Source organism: Haliotis cracherodii, unplaced genomic scaffold (assembly GCF_022045235.1).
Source record: "Haliotis cracherodii isolate W230 unplaced genomic scaffold, xgHalCrac1.p SCAF_7, whole genome shotgun sequence".
Classification (NCBI taxonomy): Eukaryota; Metazoa; Mollusca; class Gastropoda; order Lepetellida; family Haliotidae; genus Haliotis; species Haliotis cracherodii.
Genome location: NW_027266330.1, coordinates 31817473 through 31840693, shown reverse-complemented (window position 1 = coordinate 31840693; position 23221 = coordinate 31817473). Strand labels below are relative to the sequence as shown.

Here is a 23221-nt window from a genome sequence, read left to right as displayed (position 1 = left end):
ATGCAATTGGGATACGAAGATAAGTTTGTGAGTCGCCAAGTTCGATCCTGTTAGTCGCCTCTTACGATAGACATTTGACATTTATGGCAAGTATGGGTTGCTGAAGACATATTCTACCCCCGATTAAAGACACATCGTTTTTTAACTAAAATCATTGTGTTGTGATGTTTCATTAATGATGCAAGAGTGGGTGTACACATTGATACAACTGACCTTTTCTTATCCAAGAAACTCTTTCAGGATTTCTGGTACCTGGGGCTCGACGTATTCCCTGAAAACGACATTGCTGCCATCATCAGCTCCCTTCATCATGCATGACGGTCCTGGAGACAAAAAACACCCCACATACTAAACCAGCACTTGAACTAAAGCAGGACTTAACTAAACCAGCATTTAACTAAAGCAGGACTTAACTTAGACTAATACTCAGTCAACAAAGACATGTCTTTAAACTAATCAAAAAAATTTTTTAAAGAACCTTTCCACTTTTGCTGTGGAATCAAGCAAACTAGACTTGGTTAATTTGATCTAGACTTGCCTAGGTAATAGTAAAAAAAATATACCTAAAAAATATATGTTTTAGTCTGTTTTCAGTCGTGCAAATGGGTATGAGAGATACCCATTCGTACGACTGAAAACAGACCAATAAAACATCGTTTTTAATCTGAAAAACCCATATTCCACAGTCATGGCACAGGACTAGACTTAACTAAACTAGCACTTGTATCTTGTACAGTAAGAGTGAGTAAGGGAAGATAACTTACAGTCTTCTGTGGCTCAGGTGTTTCTAGTTTCTCTTCATTCCACACTACTACTTCTTTGTTTGTTTGTTTGTTTGTTGTTTTACACCGCACTCAGCAATATTCCAGCTATATGACAGCGGTCTGTAAATAATTGAGCCTAGACCAGAAATCCAGTGATTGATATCATGAGCATCGATCCACGCAATTGGGATCGATGCCATTCATCAACCATGTCAGCGAGCCTGACCACCCGATCCCGTCTGTCGCCTTTTACGACAAGCATAGTTGCCTTTTACAGCAGGCATGGGTGGCTGAAGACCTATTCTACCCCGGAATCTTCACGGGTCACTTCTACTTTTACACAGAATACAACTACTATCTCAACTTTGATCACTACTACTACTGTTGTGTGTATATAGCACGGTATACCAACATACTTTTCCCAGAATCTGGACGGAAAAGCAGCAGAATTGGCTTCTTCAAGGCCACAGCTCTTCCGACCTCATAGCCGACTCCATGTGAGGGTTGGGTAACCTCTGCCACCACGGCTAACAAAGAAAATTAAAACTGATCAAATAGTGAATATTCAAATCAGAATTAGACCAAACCTATTTGTTATGTTTCTTTTTTAATTAGATATTTCTTGATAGTTATGAAAAGAGGCAAAACACAAATATATATTTTTTTTAAATGTTGCAAAAGAATAGTTGCCAAAAGCTTGTTTTTCCTCCCAAGTCAGTAGAGAGGAGGAGGACATACCATCACATTCTTCCAGCCAGGCAACATCGCGATCATGGATTTCTTTGGCACTGTTGTTTGCCTCCACTGAAACACACAAGATGAAAACAAGATGATGCTGATGATGATGAATTGTTTGTTAGGCATTACTTAGAGTGAGTGAGTGAGTTGGGTTTAACGCCGCTTTTAACAGTATTCCAGTTATATCACGGCGTGTCAGCTTAATGTGGGAGGAAAGCCCGAAGTGATGCAGGTCTCAGACGTTTACCACTTCGGTGAAACCCACGAGCACGGGTATGGTGCTGACAAACCTAGAAACATAATCGGGGCAAACCGGGATTCGAACCCACAATCATAGGTTTCTGGCGTGCCCAAGGGATGCAACTCTGCACAGCGAATCGCAGCACCTTAGACGGATGACAAAGTAGACACAATTTATGGATAATAACTTCTTTAATACTGTAAAGGCAATGTTTCGGTATAGATCCTAATACATAGATCCTTGTCAAGTAAGACTAAATGAGGAGCATTGTACACAGAATATATATAGTAGGTGGAGGATTTACAGATGAGGATGATGATGATGATGATGCTTGTAATACATACATTGCTCAAGTACATAAGGCCAGTTTTGAAATATTCTTGTTTCTCATGACATTTTTCAAAACTGGTTCGGAGGATTTTACAGAGCTACATATAACTGCTTTTTTACTTTCAATAACTTTCAATTATCTTGCGTACAGAAACGCGTGCATTAAATGAAAAACTGTATAAAAACAGCACACGTAAATACCCAATGAAGCTTTCTCAGCATGCGTACAATGGAGCTAATTTCCGAAACACAATTATGAGCTAATTTACTTTCTGAGTCAAGCCTATATATTTAGAACCGTTATATACATCTAAAACATAATTTCATTTTTTAAAAATCTTAAAATGTTCACTAATTTTAGGAAAACCCCAATAGAGTGATAAATGGATGAGTGAAAAAATATTGGTTACCCAATAAAAAATGGGATAACCCAATTAAAATAGAAACCCAAGAGTAAAAGCTCAATTGCTCAAAAAGTTGTCTGGAACTCTGTTTTTACTTTTAAGTTGTATTTCTATATTAGGTTACAAATTAATAAGAGTAAACTTTATTCAAATGTACCGTGTGACTTCTCTTAAGACATTGCCTCCTCATCTCAAAGTCAGAAACTGGCGCAAAGAAAATGGAATTTCAGTTGAAAAAGTTGTTTCTTAACTGTGCTTAATAATATAAACAAAATTTGTTTTCAAAATTGGGGACAGGCATGTCATGAAAATCAAGAAATAAATTTCAACAGACACAAACTATACCAATGTGCATTTTGATTTTTAAATTCATTCTTATAAACTGTTAACGTTCTACCACCTCACAGGCAGCAGAGGTTCATACTGCCCAGGGAACTGAGAATGAAAATCTGTTAGTACTGCCCAATGATCCACTGACAGGGTAATAATGTAACACTTTGATCCTACTCTAGGGTGTTGATTGGTGCATTATTTATATGCACATTATTACTATATTACAAGGGGCACGGGTGGCCCAGTTGTCAAAGCGCAGCGATTCGCTGTGCAGAGTTGCGTCCCTTGGGCACGCCAGAAACCTATGATTGTGGGTTCGAATCCTGGTTCGCCCCGATCATGTTTCTAGGTTTTTCAGCACCATACCTGTGCTCGTGGGTTTCACCGAAGTGGTTAACGTCTGAGACCTGGAATAACTGGAATACTGTTAAAGGCGGCATTAAACCCAACTCTGTGACTCACTCATACTATTATATTACAGTTATCGCCCTTGGGAGTCTACAGCCAAATGTACCATGCCTTCACATGTTCTGTCTTTTGTACTGTTTTGTTACAATTCATTCTTGATTAATTGTTTTTAATTTTTTCCATTAAAAGGAGACTGTTTCATGGACAATGTTCCCATCGTTTGCCTTGGTCTTGAAGGCAATTAACACCATGTGTGAATTTTTTTTTTAAATACATCATACAATTTGAACTAAAAGACCCAGAAACTATTTGAGGGATGTGACATTTGTTAGCACTGGCATTTAGCCAGGCCTATTCCCCGTTAATACTTACACTGTAGGACATTCTTCTGTCCCACATGATCAGTGAGCACAGGGCCGTAGGCCTTGAGTTGGGTGATGATGCGACCGTAGAGGTCCACGTCCTGCTGTCCCCCACTGATGCTGCCACAGAAGTAGATCTTCTTGCTCATCTCCCTATAACAATGACATATAGTATATATATGTATAGTGCAACCATCAGGGACAAGTCATTTTGTGTGGAAGGTATAGTCTAGAGAACACAGACATTGCTTCCAAAATATTTGCCCTCTTTAAGTGTTTGTCAGTGCTAGTTATTTTAATAATCATCCCACATCTGCAGGGGTGTAGCAAGGGGAAAATAAGATGTATGATGGTGGCACGTGGTCCTGTGCTCATAACACTTATCAAACAAAAACACAAGCAGGCCAGTAGAATAATTTGTAGAATAATTTGTATCAATGTTAGACTTGCATTTTGTCTCAGAATGAGAATATTTTCAAAACATTTTTTACACTGTCCCATAATATCGCACTTTTAATACCTCACTTGCTCCATATATTTGAACCAATATTTTGCAATCATGACATAAATAATCAGAACACATGCTATACTGATGAAAACGTTGTGGGTGCCGTTTAGGGCTGGGACAGATGACTCGGTACCGGGTTGGGTGGTTCCTGAGTAGGACCCGGATACCCACAGGACTACCCGGAGCGGTTAGTCACTTGATATATTGTTTGATGGCAAAAATTATCTAGAACTTCCATGGTTACACTATAAGTGACTTATGTTCTCATTTTTTTCTGACTATGCACCCATTGCTTCTGACTTATATATGTTTGAACAGAGATAAAGCTTCAGTCAACTTCAATGTATCTATGAGTATCTAAATACATTTTGCCAGGGCTACGGTCAAACTATTCCCAATCGGACATTTTGTACCTATCTCTTGTGACCTACAGCGGGTACCCGGGTAGGGTCGGGTAACAGTGGGGTGGATACCCGGGTAGTACATTTGGACTCGTCCCAGCCCAAATGCCGTTGTACAAAACAACCTTAGCGCTACGACTGTCGTAAGTCTGGAGTTACCATCACCTTAGCGCCAACATCGCTTTGCACAACGGCACTGTGGAGCTAAACTTTACATTGTTATAATGACGTCATACTAGCTGTTATTCTGCCAAAGAAAATTACCTCACAGTGTCTCGACAAAGGTGTGATATAATGTTTATCTGCTGATAAACCAGTGGTATTTCACATCATACGAAAACTTGTTTTGTTTGAAAAACATGTCAGAAAATCAATATTGAATATTGTTTTAATTAACTATTCATGATATCATTTGCGTTGTTATGAGGAAACATAGCGACATGCGTTGTCATGCTTCGACACCATATGAAACACATCCACCAAGTACTGCGATATATTGCCAAGCAACACAGAAGCCGAGCATAAACAGCTGATAACCATCGCAACTGGCGAATTTTCCATTTTGTACGAACAAACCTGAGATCGCATGTTTCTAGATCTAGACGCAATGCTTTTCTCATCACTTACAAAAATGGTATTTCTGCTCAAGATGTTTTCAACCAAGTACACAATCACCCACGCAGATTGTGGTGTATTTAAACATCGTCTATAGTCAAGGAAGCGAACCACTAATACCCACGTGTTTCTCAGCCCGCGCCGGATTGTTTACAAGGTCAAGGTCGGGCTGATCAAGTCAGGGCACCTCAGCAACAGATTGATGGTTTACGTGCGGCGAGTGATTGAGTGTGGTTTTACGCCGTTTTTAGCAATAATCCAGCAGTATCACGGTGGGGGGCACCAGAAATGGGCTTCACACGTTGTGGTCATGTTTACGTGCAGCGACCGGTACAAATGAATATGTGTCCACTGACATGATCATATTTACATGGTTGTATGTTTTGTGTGTTGTTTAACGCCGCACCCAACAATATTCCAACTAAATGACGGCGGTCTGTAAATAATCGAGTCTGGACCAGACAATCCAGTGATTGACACCATGAGCATCGATCTACACAATTAAGATACGATGACATGCATCAACCAAGACAGCGATCCTGACCACCCGATCCAATTAGTCGCCTTTCAGCAAGCATGGGTTGCTGAAGACCTATTCCCGCATCTTCACTGGTCTGGTTTTATTTATAAAATATAGGTATGCAGTCACGTGCAATACATTCTGCTCTATTTATAAGCGCAAATTACAAGCACGTTTATAGGTACTCCCTGAAACATCGATCGTTGTTCTGTACATATTCCCCCAAACAGTAACTGATATATGCATATTCCCTGAAATAGTGATTATTGTCCTATACATATTCCCTGAAACAGTGATTATTGTTCTATACATATTCCATGAAACAGTGATCATTGTTCTATACATATTCCCTGAAACAGTGATAATTGTCCTATACATATTCCCTGAAACATTGATCATTGTCCTATACATACTCCCTGAAACATTGATCATCGTTCAACACATATTCCCTGAAACAGTGATCATTGTTCTATACATCTTCCCCAGAACAGTGATCATTGTTCTATACTTATTTCCTGAAACAGTGATCATTGTTCTATACATATTCCCTGACACAGTGATCATTGTCCTATCCATATTCCCCGGAACAGTGATCATTGTTCTATACATATTCCCCGGAACAGTGATTATTGTTCTATACATATTCCCTGAAACAGTGATCATTGTTCTATACATATTCCCCAGAATAGTGATCATTGTTCTAAACATATTTCCTGAAACAGTGATCGTTGTTCTATACATATTCCCTGAAACATTGATCATTGTTCTATACATATTACCTGAAACAGTGATCATCGTTCTACACATATTCCCTGAAACACCGATCATTGTCCTATACATATTCCCTGAAACAGTGATCATTGTTCTATACGTATTCCCCGGAACAGTGATCATTGTTCTAAGCATATTCCCTGAAACAGTGATCATTGTCCTATACATATTCCCTGAAACAGTGACCATTGTTCTAACGTATTCCCCGGAACAGTGATCATTGTCCTAAGCATATTTCCTGAAACAGTGATCATTGTTCTATACGTATTCCCCGGAACAGTGATCATTGTTCTAAGCAAAGTCCCTGAAACAGTGATCATTGTCCTATACATGTTCCCTGAAACAATGACCATTGTTCTAACGTATTCCCCAGAACAGTGATCATTGTTCTAAGCATATTTCCTGAAACAGTGATCATTGTTCTATACGTATTCCCCGGAACAGTGATCATTGTTCTAAGCATATTCCCCGAAAAAGTGGTTGTTGTTCTACAAATATTCCCCGAAACAGTGATCGTTGTTCTATACACATTCCCCAAAACAGTGATCATTGTTCTGTACATATTCCCTGAAACAGTGATCGTTGTTCTATACATATTTCCCGGAACAGTGATCGTTGTCCTATACATATTACCCTGAAAAAGTGATCGTTGTTCTATACATATTCCCCGGAACAGTGATCGTTGTCCTGTACATATTCCCCGGAACAGTGATCATTGTTCTATACATATTCCCTGAAACATTGATAATCGTTCTACACATATTCCATGAAACACCGATCATTGTCCTATACATATTCCCTGAAACAGTGATCATTGTCCTAACGTATTCCCCGGAACAGTGATCATTGTTCTAAGCATATTTCCTGAAACAGTGATCATTGTTCTATACGTATTCCCCGGAACAGTGATCATTGTTCTAAGCATATTCCCCGAAAAAGTGGTCGTTGTTCTACAAATATTCCCCGAAACAGTGATCGTTGTTCTATACACATTCCCCAAAACAGTGATCATTGTTCTGTACATATTCACTGAAACAGTGATCGTTGTTCTATACATATTTCCCGGAACAGTGATCGTTGTCCTATACATATTACCCTGAAAAAGTGATCGTTGTTCTATACATATTCCCCGGAACAGTAATCGTTGTCCTGTACATATTCCCCGGAACAGTGATCGTTGTTCTATACATATTCCCTGAAACAGTGATAATCGTTCTACACATATTCCATGAAACACCGATCATTGTCCTATACATATTCCCTGAAACAGTGATCATTGTCCTAACGTATTCCTCGGAACACCGATCATTGTCCTAAGCATATTTCCTGAAACAGTGATCATTGTTAAATACATATTCCCTGAAACAGTGATCATTGTTAAATACATATTGCCTGAAACAGTGATCATTGTTCTATAATAATCTCAACCGACGCCTTGATCGCTGTTCACACGCACATCCGTAATTAAATTTTCAATTTCTTAACATGGATTTCGTTATTCATAGCACATAGCGAGACCTTACTTACTACAAAGCTGTGGTATTAACAAATGAATAAAATAATTGATGCCAAATTGATGTCCATGCCAACAGGCCACAAGTGGAGCCGCACTGTGCTCTGCATCCTTGTGGTCCCTAGTGACGCCAGGTTCTACTAATGCGAGTTCGAATCCATACTCCGTAATTTTCATGAACCTTGGTTTGTCAGCATCATATCCTTGCTCATGGGTTTCACCTAAGGGGTACACGTGAGATAGCGGATATAGTGCTCAGGCGGCTTAAAAACTCACTCACTCACTGTATGGGCGTAGTTATTTACTCACAGTTTGCGTGTAGGGAACCCAAACCTCAAATTAATGCATGCTGAGAACGGCTGGTGTGTGTTCCATGCATGCTGACAACGGCGAGTGTGTGTTCCATGCATGCTGACAACGGCGAGTGTGGTTCCATGCATGCTGACAACGGCGAGTGTGGTTCCATGCATGCTGACAACGGCGAGTGTGTGTTCCATCAACCCTTTCCATGCATGCTGACAACGGCTAGTGTGTGTTCCATGCATGCTGACAACGGCGAGTGTGTGTTCCATGCATGCTGACAACGGCTAGTGTGTGTTCCATGCATGCTGACAACGGCTAGTGTGTGTTCCATGCATGCTGACAACGGCGAGTGTGTGTTCCATGCTTGCTGACAACGGCTAGTGTGTGTTCCATGCATGCTGACAACGGCTAGTGTGTGTTCCATCAACCCTTTCCATGCATGCTGACAACGGCTAGTTTGTGTTACATCAACCCTTTCAATCCATGCTGACAAGGCTAGTTTGTCAGACATCAACCCTTTCAATCCATGCTGACAAGGCTAGTGTGTGTTCCATGCATGCTGACAACGGCGAGTGTGTGTTCCATCAACCCTTTCCATGCATGCTGACAACGGCTAGTGTGTGTTCCATGCATGCTGACAACGGCTGGTGTGTGTTCCATCAACCCTTTCCATGCATGCTGACAACGGCTAGTTTGTGTTACATCAACCCTTTCCATGCATGCTGACAACGGCTAGTTTGTGTTAAATCAACCCTTTCAATCCATGCTGACAAGGCTAGTGTGTGTTCCATCCATGTTGACAACGGCTAGTGTGTGTGCAACGCTAAAAACGGCTAGTGTGCGTGCTATCCATGCTGACAACGGCTAGTGTGCGTTTCATCCATGCTGACAACGGCTAGTGTGCGTGCCATCCATGCTGACAACAGCGAGTGTGAGTGCCATCCATGCTGACAACGGCTAGTGTGCGTGCCATCCATGCTGACAACGGCGAGTGTGCGTGCCATCCATGCTGACAACGGCGAGTGTGCGTGCCATCCATGCTGATAACGGCGCGTGCGTGTTCAATCAACGCTAAAACGGCTTGTGTGCGTTGCTGACAACAGGTGCGTGTGTTTCATCAACATATACCGTATGTACAATGCATGCAGACAACAGGTGCGTGTGTTTCATCAACACATACCATGCATGCAGACAACAGGTGCGTGTGTTTCATCAACACATACCACATGTACCATGCATGCAGACAACAGGTGCGTGTGTTTCATCAACACATACCATGCATGCAGACAACAGGTGCGTGTGTTTCATCAACACATACCATGATGGCAGACAACAGGTGCGTGTGTTTCATCAACACATACCATGCATGCAGACAACAGGTGCGTGTGTTTCATCAACACATACCATGCATGCTGACAACAGTTTCGTGTGTTTCATCAAGACATACCATGCATGCTGACAACAGTGTCGTTTGTTTCATTAACACATACCATACATTTTGACAACATGTGTGAGTGTTTCATCAACACATACCATGCATGCAGACAACAGGTGCGCAAGATTTACATGTATATAGCTAAGATTGAAAGTGAATAGATTTCAACCGACATACGATCATTGCAACAATGTAATTTGGTCAAGTGGGTATGTTTTTACACTACTTTAGCATTATTCCAACACGACCGGGGACAACAGAAATGGGCCTTACACATTGTACACATGTTGGGAATCGAACCTGGGTCTTCGGCGTGACGAGCGAACGCTTTGACCATAAGATTACCGCCCATTTGGTAGTGGTTAGAGCGTGTGAAGTAGTGTGTGTATCGATTGTTTCCAGTACTCGACATGGCTGCTGTACATGCATGGCGACATTGTCTTCCACAATTCAATATTTATTCACACATCACAAATTCACAACAGTACACCGACACTTGTTTTGACACAATATACAAGCAACTACTTACTTCTGAATATACCAAAGGGGCTATGACAAATTATGATAAAGATACCTTAGTAAAATTTGCTTTAACTTAATGGAAATGAAATGACTAGAAATATTACACCTTCTAATCGTCACCAAACACCAAATAGATGATCGAAACAGTGTTTGGGGCAACTCAGAAACAATATTGTAATCAGCTGGTTTGTTTTTCAGTCTGAAAAGAAATATAAGACACATTAAAAACATACACATATACATACTCTTCACATGATTTATGTCCCAAGAGACGAAATGAAGTAATTATAGACTGTATTAGAAAAGACGATACATAACTTTACCCTAACACTACCAACTATACGTGTAGGGAGGTGAACTAGTCCTATGTCCCGCCGCTGTTCCCTTAACACCCTAGGATAAGTCATCTTCCCGAGGCAAAGGCGTTAACTGACCAGTGAAAACTGGGCTTTTAGAGTCAGTTAACTCCCTTGCCTCGGGAAGATGTCCTTAGTGAATGAATAGTGTTATTGCATTCATTCACGAGGGACAGATAATCCGTACTTCCGAGTTTCAAGTTGTTTTTTATATACATTACCCATTGACTTTTAAGATTTGTTTGTTTGTTTGTTGTTTAACTCCGCACTCAATAATATTCCAACTATATGACGGCGGTCAAGTAATCGATCCTGGAACAGACAATCCAGTGATTGACAACATGAGCATCGATCCACGCAATTGGGATCGATGACATGCATCAACCAAGTCAGCGAGCCTGACCACCCGATCCCGTTAGTCACCTCATACAACAAGCAAGACGCCTCTTACGACAAGCATAGTCGCCCTTTACAGCAAGCATGGTTTGCTGAAGACCTATTCTACCCCGGATCTTCACTGGTATTACTTTTAAGATAGATAATGAAGAACAAACGTTCGAAATGTCAACCCTCCCAACCCTATATACAGAGATGACGGAACAGAATCAATCTGTGACGTCTTGAACAATGGATGACGTCACATCGAATTTTCTCAACAATGAAGCACTGTATGGCTTCAATTGACCAATCAACATTTAGAATCGCTAAGTTGCACATTCGCAAATATCGGAGAGTGATTTCACACGATCATCCCTTATCACGTTTCTAGGTTTGTCAGCGCTTGCAGGTTTCTTCGTAGTGGTAAGCGTCACAGACTTTCACCATTGTTTTGTCTGTTGTTTAACGCCGCGCTCAGCAATATTCCAGCTATATGACGGCGGTCTGTAGATAATCGAGTCTGGAATATTGCTGAGTACGGTGTTAAACAAAAAAACAAACAAACCATATATGTACTAAACTTACCACTGAGAAGAATTCGGCAAGAATAGCTGGCAACTGGTCCTCGCAGTACTCCTTGAACACAACCGTTGTGCCATCAGCGGCTCCCGCCACCATCTTGGAACATTCTGACACGAGGAAAGACACACAGAATACCGGATGTCGGTTTTTTGTGTAAGCGATCGTAAGAAATATTACAGCCATATGACGGAGGTGTAAATAAATATGTGTGGGCCAGACAATCCAGTGATTTTACGACAGACGATCTGGTGATCGAGATCAATTCTGACCCAGGTCACGACGAGGATGTTTTTTGTTCGTTTGTTTGTTGTTTAACCGCGCATTCAGCATATATATTCCAGCTATACGACGGCGACTGTAAATAATCGAGTCTGGACCAGACGATCCAGTGACTGACATCATGAGCATCGATCCACGCTATTGGGATCAATGCCATGCATCAACCAAGTCAGCGAGCCTGACCACCCGATCCCGTTAGTCGCCTTTTACGACAAGCATAGTCGCCTTTTACGACAAGCATAGTCACCTTTTACGGCAAGCATGGGTTCCTGAAGACCTATTCTTCACGGGTCCCCAACGATGAAATCCGAAAGTAACGAGGTCGGCAGGCCAACGTTCTGGTCCCAGTGCAGCAGAAATTAACAATGTCCATCACGTTCTTAGCTAATTTCCGATATAACGAACTGCCTTATGAATTCGGATCTTATGAATTTGGAATTTCGGATCCACCCGAAGCGCTCGTTATACGACCAACATCCTCCTCAGTATGAAGACTTATTCCACTGTTTACTGTTTGTGTAGTGTATTGGTGTGTTGAAAAAGTAAGTGCATGAAATAATAAATGTCTTGCTCGTCACCTAAACCAAAGATTGGTTTGGTTGGTTGGTTTGTTGTTTAACGCCGCACTCAGCAATATTCCAGCTATATGACGGGGGTCTGTAAATAATCGAGTCTGGACCAGACAATCCAGTGAATAATATCATAAGCATCGAACCACGCAATTGGGATCAATGACATGCATCAACCAAGTCAGCGAGCCTGACCACCCGATCCCGTTAGTCGCCTTTAACGACAAGCATAGTCACCTTTTGTGGCAAGCATGGGTTGCTGAAGACCTATTCTACCCCGGAATCTTCACGGGTCCAAAAGAGAGACAATACAAATTCTATCACATGACTGTTCTCAATGAAATGGGAACAGTGGGGTACCCTAGTGTTCAAAGTTAAAGTGTTCACTCCGGTTCGTTTTCCCAAAAGGGTAGAATGTCAGTGAAGCTCATTTCTGGTGTCCCCCGTCGTGATATTGCTGGAATAATGTTGACTTATGTCTAATCCAGTCTGGAGCAGGTAAACCAGTGGTCGATAGCACGAGTAATGATCCACATCGTCGGGCACAATGACACGCTGTCAGAAGACCGTACTGGTACATTGGCTTACGATAGCCTTAGCGCTAAGACCGCTTTGTGCAAGTGGGCCATTGTTACAACCCGTTCCTCCTTATTAGACAACTCTTACACGAAATCAAGGGACAATGGGGATAATTTTTTTACCCTGATTTCTCAAGGGCGAATGCAAAGTGAAAGATGACTCCTTACTTTTGCCAGTTTCGGGACGAAATAAAATGAGAACCCTTTTGTCCATAGCAACGGCCCTTCCTATCTCGTATCCCACTCCGAGTGACGCTTGCGTGACTTCCACAATGAGCGCTGTAAAAGGAGTGAGTGGAATTAGAACGAAACACGGAAATGTTTATGCCCCGATGGATGTTCACGAGTTCCTCTGTGGCAAAAACAAGGCCATCTCTCTCTAAAGCCCCATTCACATGGACACTTTTACACTCTTACGTGAGTATATATACTTACATAAGTAAATCTACTTATGGTGGCATGTGAACGCATTTGCTTACGTGAGTAAATATACTCCAGGAGTAAAGAGACATGAGTAAAAGTATATTTGCTACACCTGATGAGGTCTGGTAAAAGCATATTTACTCATAAGTATAAATGCTCCTGGAGCAAGCCAGTAAATTATTATGGCCACCTTGTGATCCAGCTCCAATGGTTCCCTCACATACATTTCCTGTGCAGGAAAATACCGCAGTAGTTCCTTGTAAACAACATAAAACGTTTCGCATGTCATGCAAAACTTATCGATCCACAGTTTATCATCAAATGATCGTTTGACGACATTGTTCCACCAGTGTTGAGAACGTTCTCTTTTCCACAGTTCTCTTTCCTGGCATAATCCTACGACTAATCCCATACTAAGAAAGTATGGAAAGTCTCTCTTTCGCCTCTGGTTGACTATCTTCGACAGCGACATGGCCTCAAATGATAAAAGTCCACAATTTATTTATGAAATGATGTTTACATCTGCCTTGCATAAACTTCATGTGAACGCAATGTAAATATACTTTTGCTTACATGAGTAAATATACTCCATGAGTAAATTTGCTTACATGAGTAAATTTTGTTCATGTGAATGGGGCTTTAGGTTTCCTTCAAAAACAAAATCATTACAGGGGACATGTGTTTTTCCCTGTCAGTGCGTTAAGTTGAGTCCATTGCAGGACAGAGTTGATTGTAGGTAGGAATTCCGGGTTCATATGACGTCATCTGGGGCGTGGTGGCATATACGACATACAAATTCTGAACAATATACAATATACATTTCTGCCAGGAATTTAGAGAATACGGGAATACGGGTTATCTGTGAATTAATTAGCCAAATCTTTGTGACATTATTTCACCAGTGATGAATACTTCATAATACCGAGTTGTAAAGAGGTTATAATTAACTCAGTCATTTAATACCCCGTTCACATGCGCCTCTATACATATGTGTGTATATGTGCATACGTGTGTAGAAATACATATACGTGGGTATGTGAATATGTATGTATATTTACATCAGGGGAAAATTTGCATCATGTCTGGAGCAGGTGCAAATGTAAATGTTAATTTGCATTGTGTATATATGTTGGAATGTGAACGTTTATGCCAACGTAATATCTGTCCTTTTGCCAACACCAAACAAATTGTCAACAGTTGCCAACTTTTATGCGTATATATACAGAGTTGAGCGGACGGTGTTTTCTTTTGGTTTCAAGGAGTCAAAAATTTTGTTTACAAAATAAAAGTTTCGGTGAAGTAACTCTCTTCTCATTCAACTTTGATTGGAAAACAACCTGTTTTGTATTGAAAGTCGTGAACAGACTGACGAATATGTGTGCCTTTACACAATTTACATACTTTATTTACACACCTTAGATGCTTTTCGTGTGAATGCAGAGTAAATTTACATATACACACGTATAGTTACGCATGTGTAAAATTACTGACGTTATTAGACCACCTTCCTGGTCTAGTGGTAGAGCGTCCGCCCGGAGAGCGGAAAGTCCGGGGTTCTATCCCCTGCAGCGTAATACCAAAATACGTTAAAAGATGGTACTTGTTGTTACCCTGTCTGGCGCTCGGCATTAAGGGGCTAAAACAAGGACTGGTCGGCTCGGAGTCAGTATACTGTGTCTGAGTGGAGTATTCATATTAAACTGCGGCATGGTATCTTAGTGAGCTAGCGCTATAAATTGGCATCAGTCCGGACTAGTACAAGCAGCCACACACACACACGTGCATGCACGTCGCTATATCAGTGCAATAATCTTGTACACGACGTTAAACCCCATTTCACCACAACCTCACCTACTTACGTTAATAAATGTTGTGCATGTGAACGGGGTATAAGAAAACGTAGAGACACGACACTGGGGTTACCAAGACAAATGAAGACTCACCAGCAAAATCAATTTTGGAAATCTCATCACACACAATCTTTAATTATCTGTGACAATGTACAATGCCTTTATATGACGACACGTTGCTTAGGAACGTTTCGCAGGCTATCAAAACAATGTAAAAATGGGTGTAAAGGGAAACTTATTGAAACTTTTTTCCCTGACTAATAAACCTCCAGTGACGTCATCCTATTGTTCGCCAGTCGGGTTAAATCTCATCAACAGGGATGCTATAATATTCCCAGGATTTTGTATGATGTCCCAAGATTTTATTAGAACTTCCGTTTATATTGTAACATTTGGATGATTCTCGCAAGACAATTATTTTGCATTTGAATAAAATGTAATGAAATATAAAAGGCAACTGCTTTTTTTAAATGCCCGCGGATCGAACACACAACCTTCGTATCTGAGGCCCAGTGAGTGTACCACAAGGCTACAAACGCAATGCTTTTAAAAATGCCTTTTTCAAGTACCGCACTCCAGCAACAGATATTTTACGTACGTTTCCCGAGGTTCATGGAAAGTACTGGTTTATCTCTTGGATTCGGGTTTTAAATGTCATTAAAAAAACTCTGATGTGTTTTATCCTACACCCGTACCGCTGTGGGAAATATAAGGCATTCGTTTCATAACGTGTTACAGTGCATATATAATCTGCAGGTACATTACCATCGCATTCCTTCAGCCAAGCAATGTCTCGGTCGTGATTAGCTTTCGGTGCCAGATCCTTCTCCTCTGCAAACAAAATGATGATTGTCGGATGCAATATGTGAACATAACATGATCGTAATATTTATTAGATTGCATTGCACTGAGAGGGAGATTAACAACAGAAATGAGATGCTTGCACGTGTTACGTTAGAGAGTCATTATGCAGTCTACAACGGTTATGCGATGCGGTTGTATTTGACACGGTATCACGTTACATAAATCATATCAATGAGTATGACTCAGTATGACGCCTCACTCAGCAATATTCCAGCTATATGACGACGGTCTGTAAATACAGTAAATACGGTCTGTAAATAATTGAGTCTGGACCAGACAATCCAGTGATTGACATCAGGAGCATCGATCCACATAATTGGGATATCTTCTTTGATAGGCATTAAGTAAGTACTAATAAATTGTAATAAAGAAGTTGTTCATCAATAAATTTTTATCCTTACTTAATTGGGATACAATGACATGCTTCAACCAAGTCAGCGAGCCTGACCACCCGATCCCGTTAGTCACCTCTTACCCCAAGCATAGTCGCCTTTTACGACAAGCATGGGATGCTGAAGACCTATTCTACCACTTCTAAGGTCGTTTGTATTCAAATATCAACTCGTATATTTTCAGCAATAGTTATTGTCCTTGCAACAAGATACTTAACAATGAATGAGAAAGTGGATACATATTGCTCCCCGCAACAATCATTAATATTCTAGCTATGTCATGGTCACCTGCAAATAATCGAATCTGGACCAAGCAAACCAGTGGTTGATAGCATGAGCAACGCTCTCTGTCATAAGGGGAAATAAATTAAACCAAACAGTTTAACCACCGAATCCTAATCTGAGTCGGGTCTTACGATGACAAAGAACTGCTGCGTGCAGCGGAACAATGCTGAAATTACACTTGTTGAAGAAGTTACTTTCTATGGCATCTTGGTCGCCGACATATTTGGTGAGGACACTGCCATAGGCCTCGAGCTGGGCAATGATCCGGGCATAGAGGTTGCAGTCCTGTCTCCCCGCACTGATGCTGCCGCCGAAGTACAGCTTCCTCATTGTGCTGAAAAAGTCAGTGAGTGATTGAGTGAGTATGGCGGTCTGTAGATAATCGAGTCTGGACCAGACAATCCAGTTATTGATATCATGAGCATCAACCACGCGATCATGCGATGCATCAAAGAGTCAGCGAGCCTGACCACCCGATCCCGTTAGTAGCCTCATACAACAAGCATATAGATTCCTTTCACGGCAAGCATTGGTTGCTGAAGACCTATTCTACCCCGGATCTTCACGGGTCGGGTTTAATGACGCTTTTAGGTATCCTAGCGGGTCAGCTTAAGGAAAGCCCAAATTAATTGTGGTCCCAGACGTTTACTTATTTGAAGTAACCCTCAAAATGAGATATGGTATGGACCGACCAAGAATTATAATGATGGCGAATCTGGATTTCCCTGTGGTCCAGTGCCCTTTACATCATTAGTGTTCCAATGGTCTTGACATCCTCTTTGGTCCAGCGTCGTTGACAACATCGTTGATCAAGCGTCGTTGACAACATCGTTGGTTCAGTGTCCTTGACAACATCGTTGGTCCAGTGTCCTTGACATCATCGTTGTTTCAGTGTCCTTGACATCCTCGGTGGTCCAGTGTCGTTGACAACATCGGCGGTTCAGTGTATTTTTCAACATCGGCGATTCAGTGTCCTTGACATCCTCGGTGTTCCAATGCTCTTGGCATCCTCCTTGGTCCAGTGTCGTTGACAACATCGGCGGTTCAGTGTATTTTTCAACATCGGCGATTCAGTGTCCTTGACATCCTCGGTGTTCAAATGCTCTTGACATCCTCCTTGGTCCAGTGTCCTTGACATCCTCTTTGGTCCAGCGTCGTTGACAACATCGTTAGTTTAGTGTCCTTGACATCATCGTTGTTTCAGTGTCCTTGACATTCTCGGTGGTCCAGTGTCGTTGACAACATCGGCGGTTCAGTGTCCTTGACAACATCGTTGTCTCAGTGTCCTTTACAACATCGGCGGTTCAGTGTTCTTGACATCCTCGGTGATCCAGTGTCCTTGACATCCTCGTGGTCTAGTGTCTATGTCTGATACATAGTCTATGTACAATTAGGATAATTGTTAAATGGTAGAATACTACATGTCATAAAATCGAGTTGCCAGACAGGTCTAGTGTTGTTTTTTAACTTACTGGGACTGACAGGTTTTCCCACTAAAACTGCGCCAACACAAATGCTCTGTATGTAAAACTGTTTCATCATGTACATAATCGATACTCTTATTGAAGTGATAAATAGTCCGATACAGTTGGCATCATGATCCGATAAATATGCAAATATGGGGACTACTTTTATACGTTCCATGCATAGATGATCAATAAATTACTTCCTACGATCCCAACTTGTTTTTGAATGACATTTCCCGATGTGAGAGTGTTTCAGTACACAAACATGGCTTCAAATCAGTCGGTACTATATTATGCATGGGGCGTTCCACTCTGGTACTGTATTCATACGCCATTTCATAAGTAATTTGAATGAGAGAAATTAAGCCTTAAACATCGATTATTTTAAGAATGACATTAAATGATACCCTCGTGTGTTTCCCCAGGGTAAATATAATATACTGAACCGCAAAATAAACGTCACCATGGATAGATAAATGAGAAACCTTATTTGTCCAAACGCTGTAAACAAACTTTGAGACATATTAAAAAGAAGAAACTTGGCAAAACTGATCATCAAGGTTGAAATTAAAGTGTCAAATGTTCTTAAAGTGAAACACAACACTAGTCTCTGAGAAAATGGCATCAAAAGTCAGTATCTCGTGTGTCCGCCATGTGCATTGATGAGTGCCGTGCAAAGTCGATACATGGAATGGATGAGGCGGTTGATGAAGACCCTAAGCACTTGAGCCCACACTCTGAGGAACGCCTGACGCAGTTCAGCTGCAGTTGTCGGCCTTCGTCTGACGTCATTCAGCCGTCTTTGAATCTCGTCCTACAGGTACTCAATGGGATTTAAATCGGGACAGTGGACAGGCCAATGCATGGTGCTGATGCCATTCTGCTGGAAGAGGTCTCTTGTTGCTCTCGCACTGTGGGCACGGGCGTTACCATGCTGAAACTCGTGGTTGCGGCGACGTGCCAAGTGAGGTAAGGCGTGTGGTCTCAAGACTTGATCAATGTACCGAGCTGCTGTGACACCTTTGCCTGGGCCGACCATCTGTGCAAGACCAATTCCACCCCACACCATGATGCTCGGACCACCCCACGAGTCTCTCTCAAAAACACAAGCATCCGAATAACGTTCCCAACGGCGTCGCCAGACTCCCTCTCCGCCATCTGCTGTTGAGATACAGTAACGGCTCTCGTCTGAGAAGAGGACTCTTCTCCACTGCTGGTGGCGCCAATGCTGGTGCTGTGTTGCCCACTGAAGACGGTCCCGGCGATGACGTGGTGTCAGAATGGGTCCTCGGTATGACGTGTGACAGTGGACGTGTCTGCTCGTCAATCGTCGACGCACGGTGTCCGCACTAATGGGTCGCTGGTGTGTCCCCATGGTCTGTTGAGCAGTTTCCGCGGCAGTAACAAAGCGATTTTGAAGATGCTGACGTCGGGTGGTGACCCTTGGTCTTCCACTACGTGATCGATCATCTGTAGTGTTGGAGGTCTGGTACTGTTGCTGGAGCTTTTATATGGTCCTTACGTGGACTTGAAATGCATTGACTACTTGCCGGGTGGTTTGTCCAGCTTGCAATCGTCCAAAGGCTTGGTGTCGCTGATTTCTTGTCAATCTTGGCTTGTGGTAGCAATTCAATAACGAATAAATGTTATCCGATCTGGGTAGATTTTTATAGGGCAAGAAATGGGGGAACACATGTGCATTTCAATTTGCACGGAACTCACATGCATTGGGTTACCATTGCCGTTGCCGTGATGCGTTTTGGCGATCGGTTTTATTGTCATCTGCTTTGTTTTTTTATCATCAAATTTCATTTTACCGGACAAGGTAATGTTAAATTTTAGAAACTTTGACAAAAATTACCCATATATTTAAATGACAATGTTACTTGGGGTGACGTTTCTTTTGGGGTTGAGTATATATGAGGAATAAACAAATATGTAGTTTTGATCCACTGGCTGTTATATTATATTTACGATACGGAAACTGACTCGGCAAATGACCTATTATATACAGGTATTGAAGGCCCCTTGCAATAGATACGACAATACAGTGGATGCAATATACGTGGTGACGAATCAATATGAATCTAGATGGTCAGGATGACATAGTGGAATTTTACATCGAGATCACGAGTTGACTGACATCGTTTATGTCATGGCTATATATATATATGCTGTGACATCTAACCTGCGTGTCGGATCATCCTGACATTAATCACCTGACAAAAGCGACGCGTCATGTCATCTGTTGCACCGAAACAGCGGGTATAAGAAATGTACCCACCTGATAGTGTCATACAGCATTCACTTCCGGTGACCTGACCTAGAAACGTATGGCGGTAGGCAAGAGATAATATATATTGTACTTCAGCCCACGAGGAAGGCAGTATTATGCAGTATCTTTATAGGTCACGTGTCAGACATATTTGTATACAGAAAGGTGAAGATTTAAGACAGTTTTGAGCCCCCAAACCTGTTAAAATTTAAAATGGAGACACAAAATGGGTTACCTTTATGAAGGCTACACGAAATTAGCTAACTACTTCTTGTGAACGAGTGACTGTTGTGCCAACTTTATGACGACAGCGGGTTAATTTAGAAACAAAAGGTGAATGTTTTAAAGAACATTATTACTTTATAGATGACGGGAAATGTTTAAGATTAGAGAGAAAACACACCCCGTCCCGACAATTATGTCACGCACTGACTTAACCCACTCTGAAAGACATGCTACAGGTTTCTCTTCTCTTTGGGCCCAATTTTGGCACATGCTTCGACAGCATCCATTATGATTGTAAAGTTGTGATCCCAATTGGCAGAAGGCTGCTCACGATATTTTGGACCATATTGAATAACTGGGGAAGGTTGTTATTGTCCAAAATAGAGACGTTATAACATGGACATGAGTCTTGGCTGCCAACTCCACCTTCTGCAATACGTCCCTACAGTTGAACAACCTTGATGAAATGGTGTTCGTATCGGAAAATAAAAATGCTTGTGGTTCCTGAAATTCGAAATACTGTGGGACATTTGGGGAAATTTATAGCATTTATACCCTTGTTTGCAAATTTCAAAATCCTTGGAATCGGTCTTTGTCTGATTTAGTGGAGTTTGTTTCTGGTTTGACCAAACGTTTCAAAGCCATATTAAGAATTATCCTATCTGGTCGATATTGTGAGATCTTATAGTTTGTAGACCAATCCATCAGCAAAAGTTGCTGGAGTCGTTTAATTTCTTTCAATGACACAGAGTATGGTCTTGTTCTTACTTTGTGCAGTCCCATTGGTTCCCGAAGGAGAGGCGACAAATCTTCCGAATGAATGGCATCATGGCGTGCTTTCTTGTTACCATGGATGCGACGACTACCTACATCGCCGTTGGCAGTTCACTGGGTAGAAAGACTGCCAAAGCTTTGTATATCGTCGCTACATCCGAATGGCATTGTTGTACACGACAGTAGAATCCCATGCATTTCTCAGGACATTCTGTAAGGTCAACTGCATTTAAGGCTGGGATATGGATGTTACATTTTCTCTAATACTCCAAGCCAGTTTTGGATGATAACATTTGAGCTGACTGCAGAAAAGAGGTTTCAGTCTAGGGACTTGGATAAAACATGCTGGGACTGCCAAACGGCCTATCCCAGCCCCCTTTAAGACAGGCTGCTTCAAAAACACGACGTAGTACACCCTGATTGTTCATCACAAGACCATTTAATGTTCACTGTATGTCTTCTCACAGCTGAATGAATGGACGTCACGCTCTAGTAGCGGCTCTTTCTTCATTCACTGAAGTCGGCCATACCGATGGCAAATTTGAGCAACCACAAAGCCACATCGCTTCAGTGAGTGCTTCAGGAGTTCGGAAATATAGGTCGACGAAAAACGCGTAAAGGGTCCGATCCTGTACTGTACTGCATGGAGTCCTTCGTTGATCAGAATTAAATTATCAGAAACATCCTCAAAATAAAACTATCTACCTATTGTAGTAAGTGGGTGAGCGAGTTTGGTTAAATGCCGCTTTGAACAGCATTTCCACTATATCAGGACGTGTCACCTTCATGTGTGGGGAAAGCCCCATGTGGTGCAGGTGTCAGGCGTTTACCACTTTGGTGAAACCCAGGATCACGGTACTGTGCCGACAAACCAAGAACATACCATCGAGCTAACGGTGTAAATCTTTCAGTGAACTTGATCAGAGCAGGGCGTAGCTATGTCATGACATCAGTAATCGCGCCTGTACCAAACAAGTGGTCGATAGTATGAGCTACGATTGAAGAATAAGGTGAAAGGGGTTTAACGTCGTTCAAGGTTATTGCACTTATATTACGACGTGCGTGGCTGCTTGTACTAGTCCGGACTTATGCCGGTTTAATAGTGTCAGCTCACTGAGATAGTATGTGTCGAGCACATGGCCAGGTGACAGCAAATATACTATTTTAATGTATTTTGGTATGTTGCGGTGAGAGATCGACCCCGACCTTCAGGTCTATCCACTAGACCGGGGAGTAACGATTCATGATATGGTTGATATAACACCAACAGGCCACAGCGTAAAGCTTTCTCTCAGTTGCCCGTTAAAAGCAATATACATGATTCATCCGTAATGTGTGTGACCATCCAATCCCTATTTTCGTTGGGTCTTTTGTCACTATGTCCTTGGGTCCGGGTCCTCGTTGCAACCACCGCCCGAAGACATTCATAGTTAGGCTAGATTCCAGTAACCATGATTGTCGTAGGTGACGACTACATGTGTCACGGGATTGAACCACCAACATTCCTCTCTCCCAGCAGACCACTAGACCACGGAGGCGGTCTGTATTCAATGATATATATAAATATGTGAGGTGAGTTGAAATGGGGTTTAACATCGCGTCCAAGATTGTTGCACTTGTAAAGCGACGTGCATGTATGTGTATGTGTGTTTGTGTGGCTGCTTGTACTAATCCGGACTGATGCCGATTTATAGTGCTAGCTCACCGAGTTACCATGGCTCAGTTTAACACTCAGACACAGTATACTGAATCCGAGC

The 23221-nt window shown here is 41.8% G+C and overlaps 2 protein-coding genes across 3 annotated transcripts; both read right to left on the bottom strand.

Annotated features, from left to right (window-relative positions):
- Positions 1-219: 219 nt before the first annotated feature.
- LOC139448194 (putative 2'-deoxynucleoside 5'-phosphate N-hydrolase 1) lies at positions 220-5282 on the bottom strand. 2 transcript variants are annotated; one of them, XM_071229716.1, is made up of 5 exons: positions 5229-5282; positions 3591-3733; positions 1503-1568; positions 1181-1291; positions 220-323 (listed from the first exon to the last, which is right to left on the bottom strand). In XM_071229716.1, the coding sequence occupies exons 2-5, from the start codon at positions 3727-3729 to the stop codon at positions 220-222; spliced, it is 420 nt and encodes a 139-aa protein (XP_071085817.1). In that variant the 5' UTR covers positions 3730-3733; positions 5229-5282. The 2 variants fall into 2 exon arrangements, with proteins under 2 accessions (XP_071085817.1, XP_071085816.1); XM_071229715.1 differs by lacking the exon at positions 5229-5282 and adding an exon at positions 5117-5219.
- Positions 5283-10102: 4820 nt separating this feature from the next.
- Positions 10103-17054, bottom strand: LOC139448800 (putative 2'-deoxynucleoside 5'-phosphate N-hydrolase 1). Its single transcript, XM_071230333.1, has 5 exons — positions 16919-17054; positions 15949-16014; positions 13079-13189; positions 11488-11591; positions 10103-10367 (listed from the first exon to the last, which is right to left on the bottom strand). Exons 1-5 carry the CDS (start codon positions 17052-17054, stop codon positions 10347-10349), a joined length of 438 nt encoding a protein of 145 aa, XP_071086434.1. The 3' UTR covers positions 10103-10346.
- Between the last annotated feature and the right edge of the window lie 6167 nt (positions 17055-23221).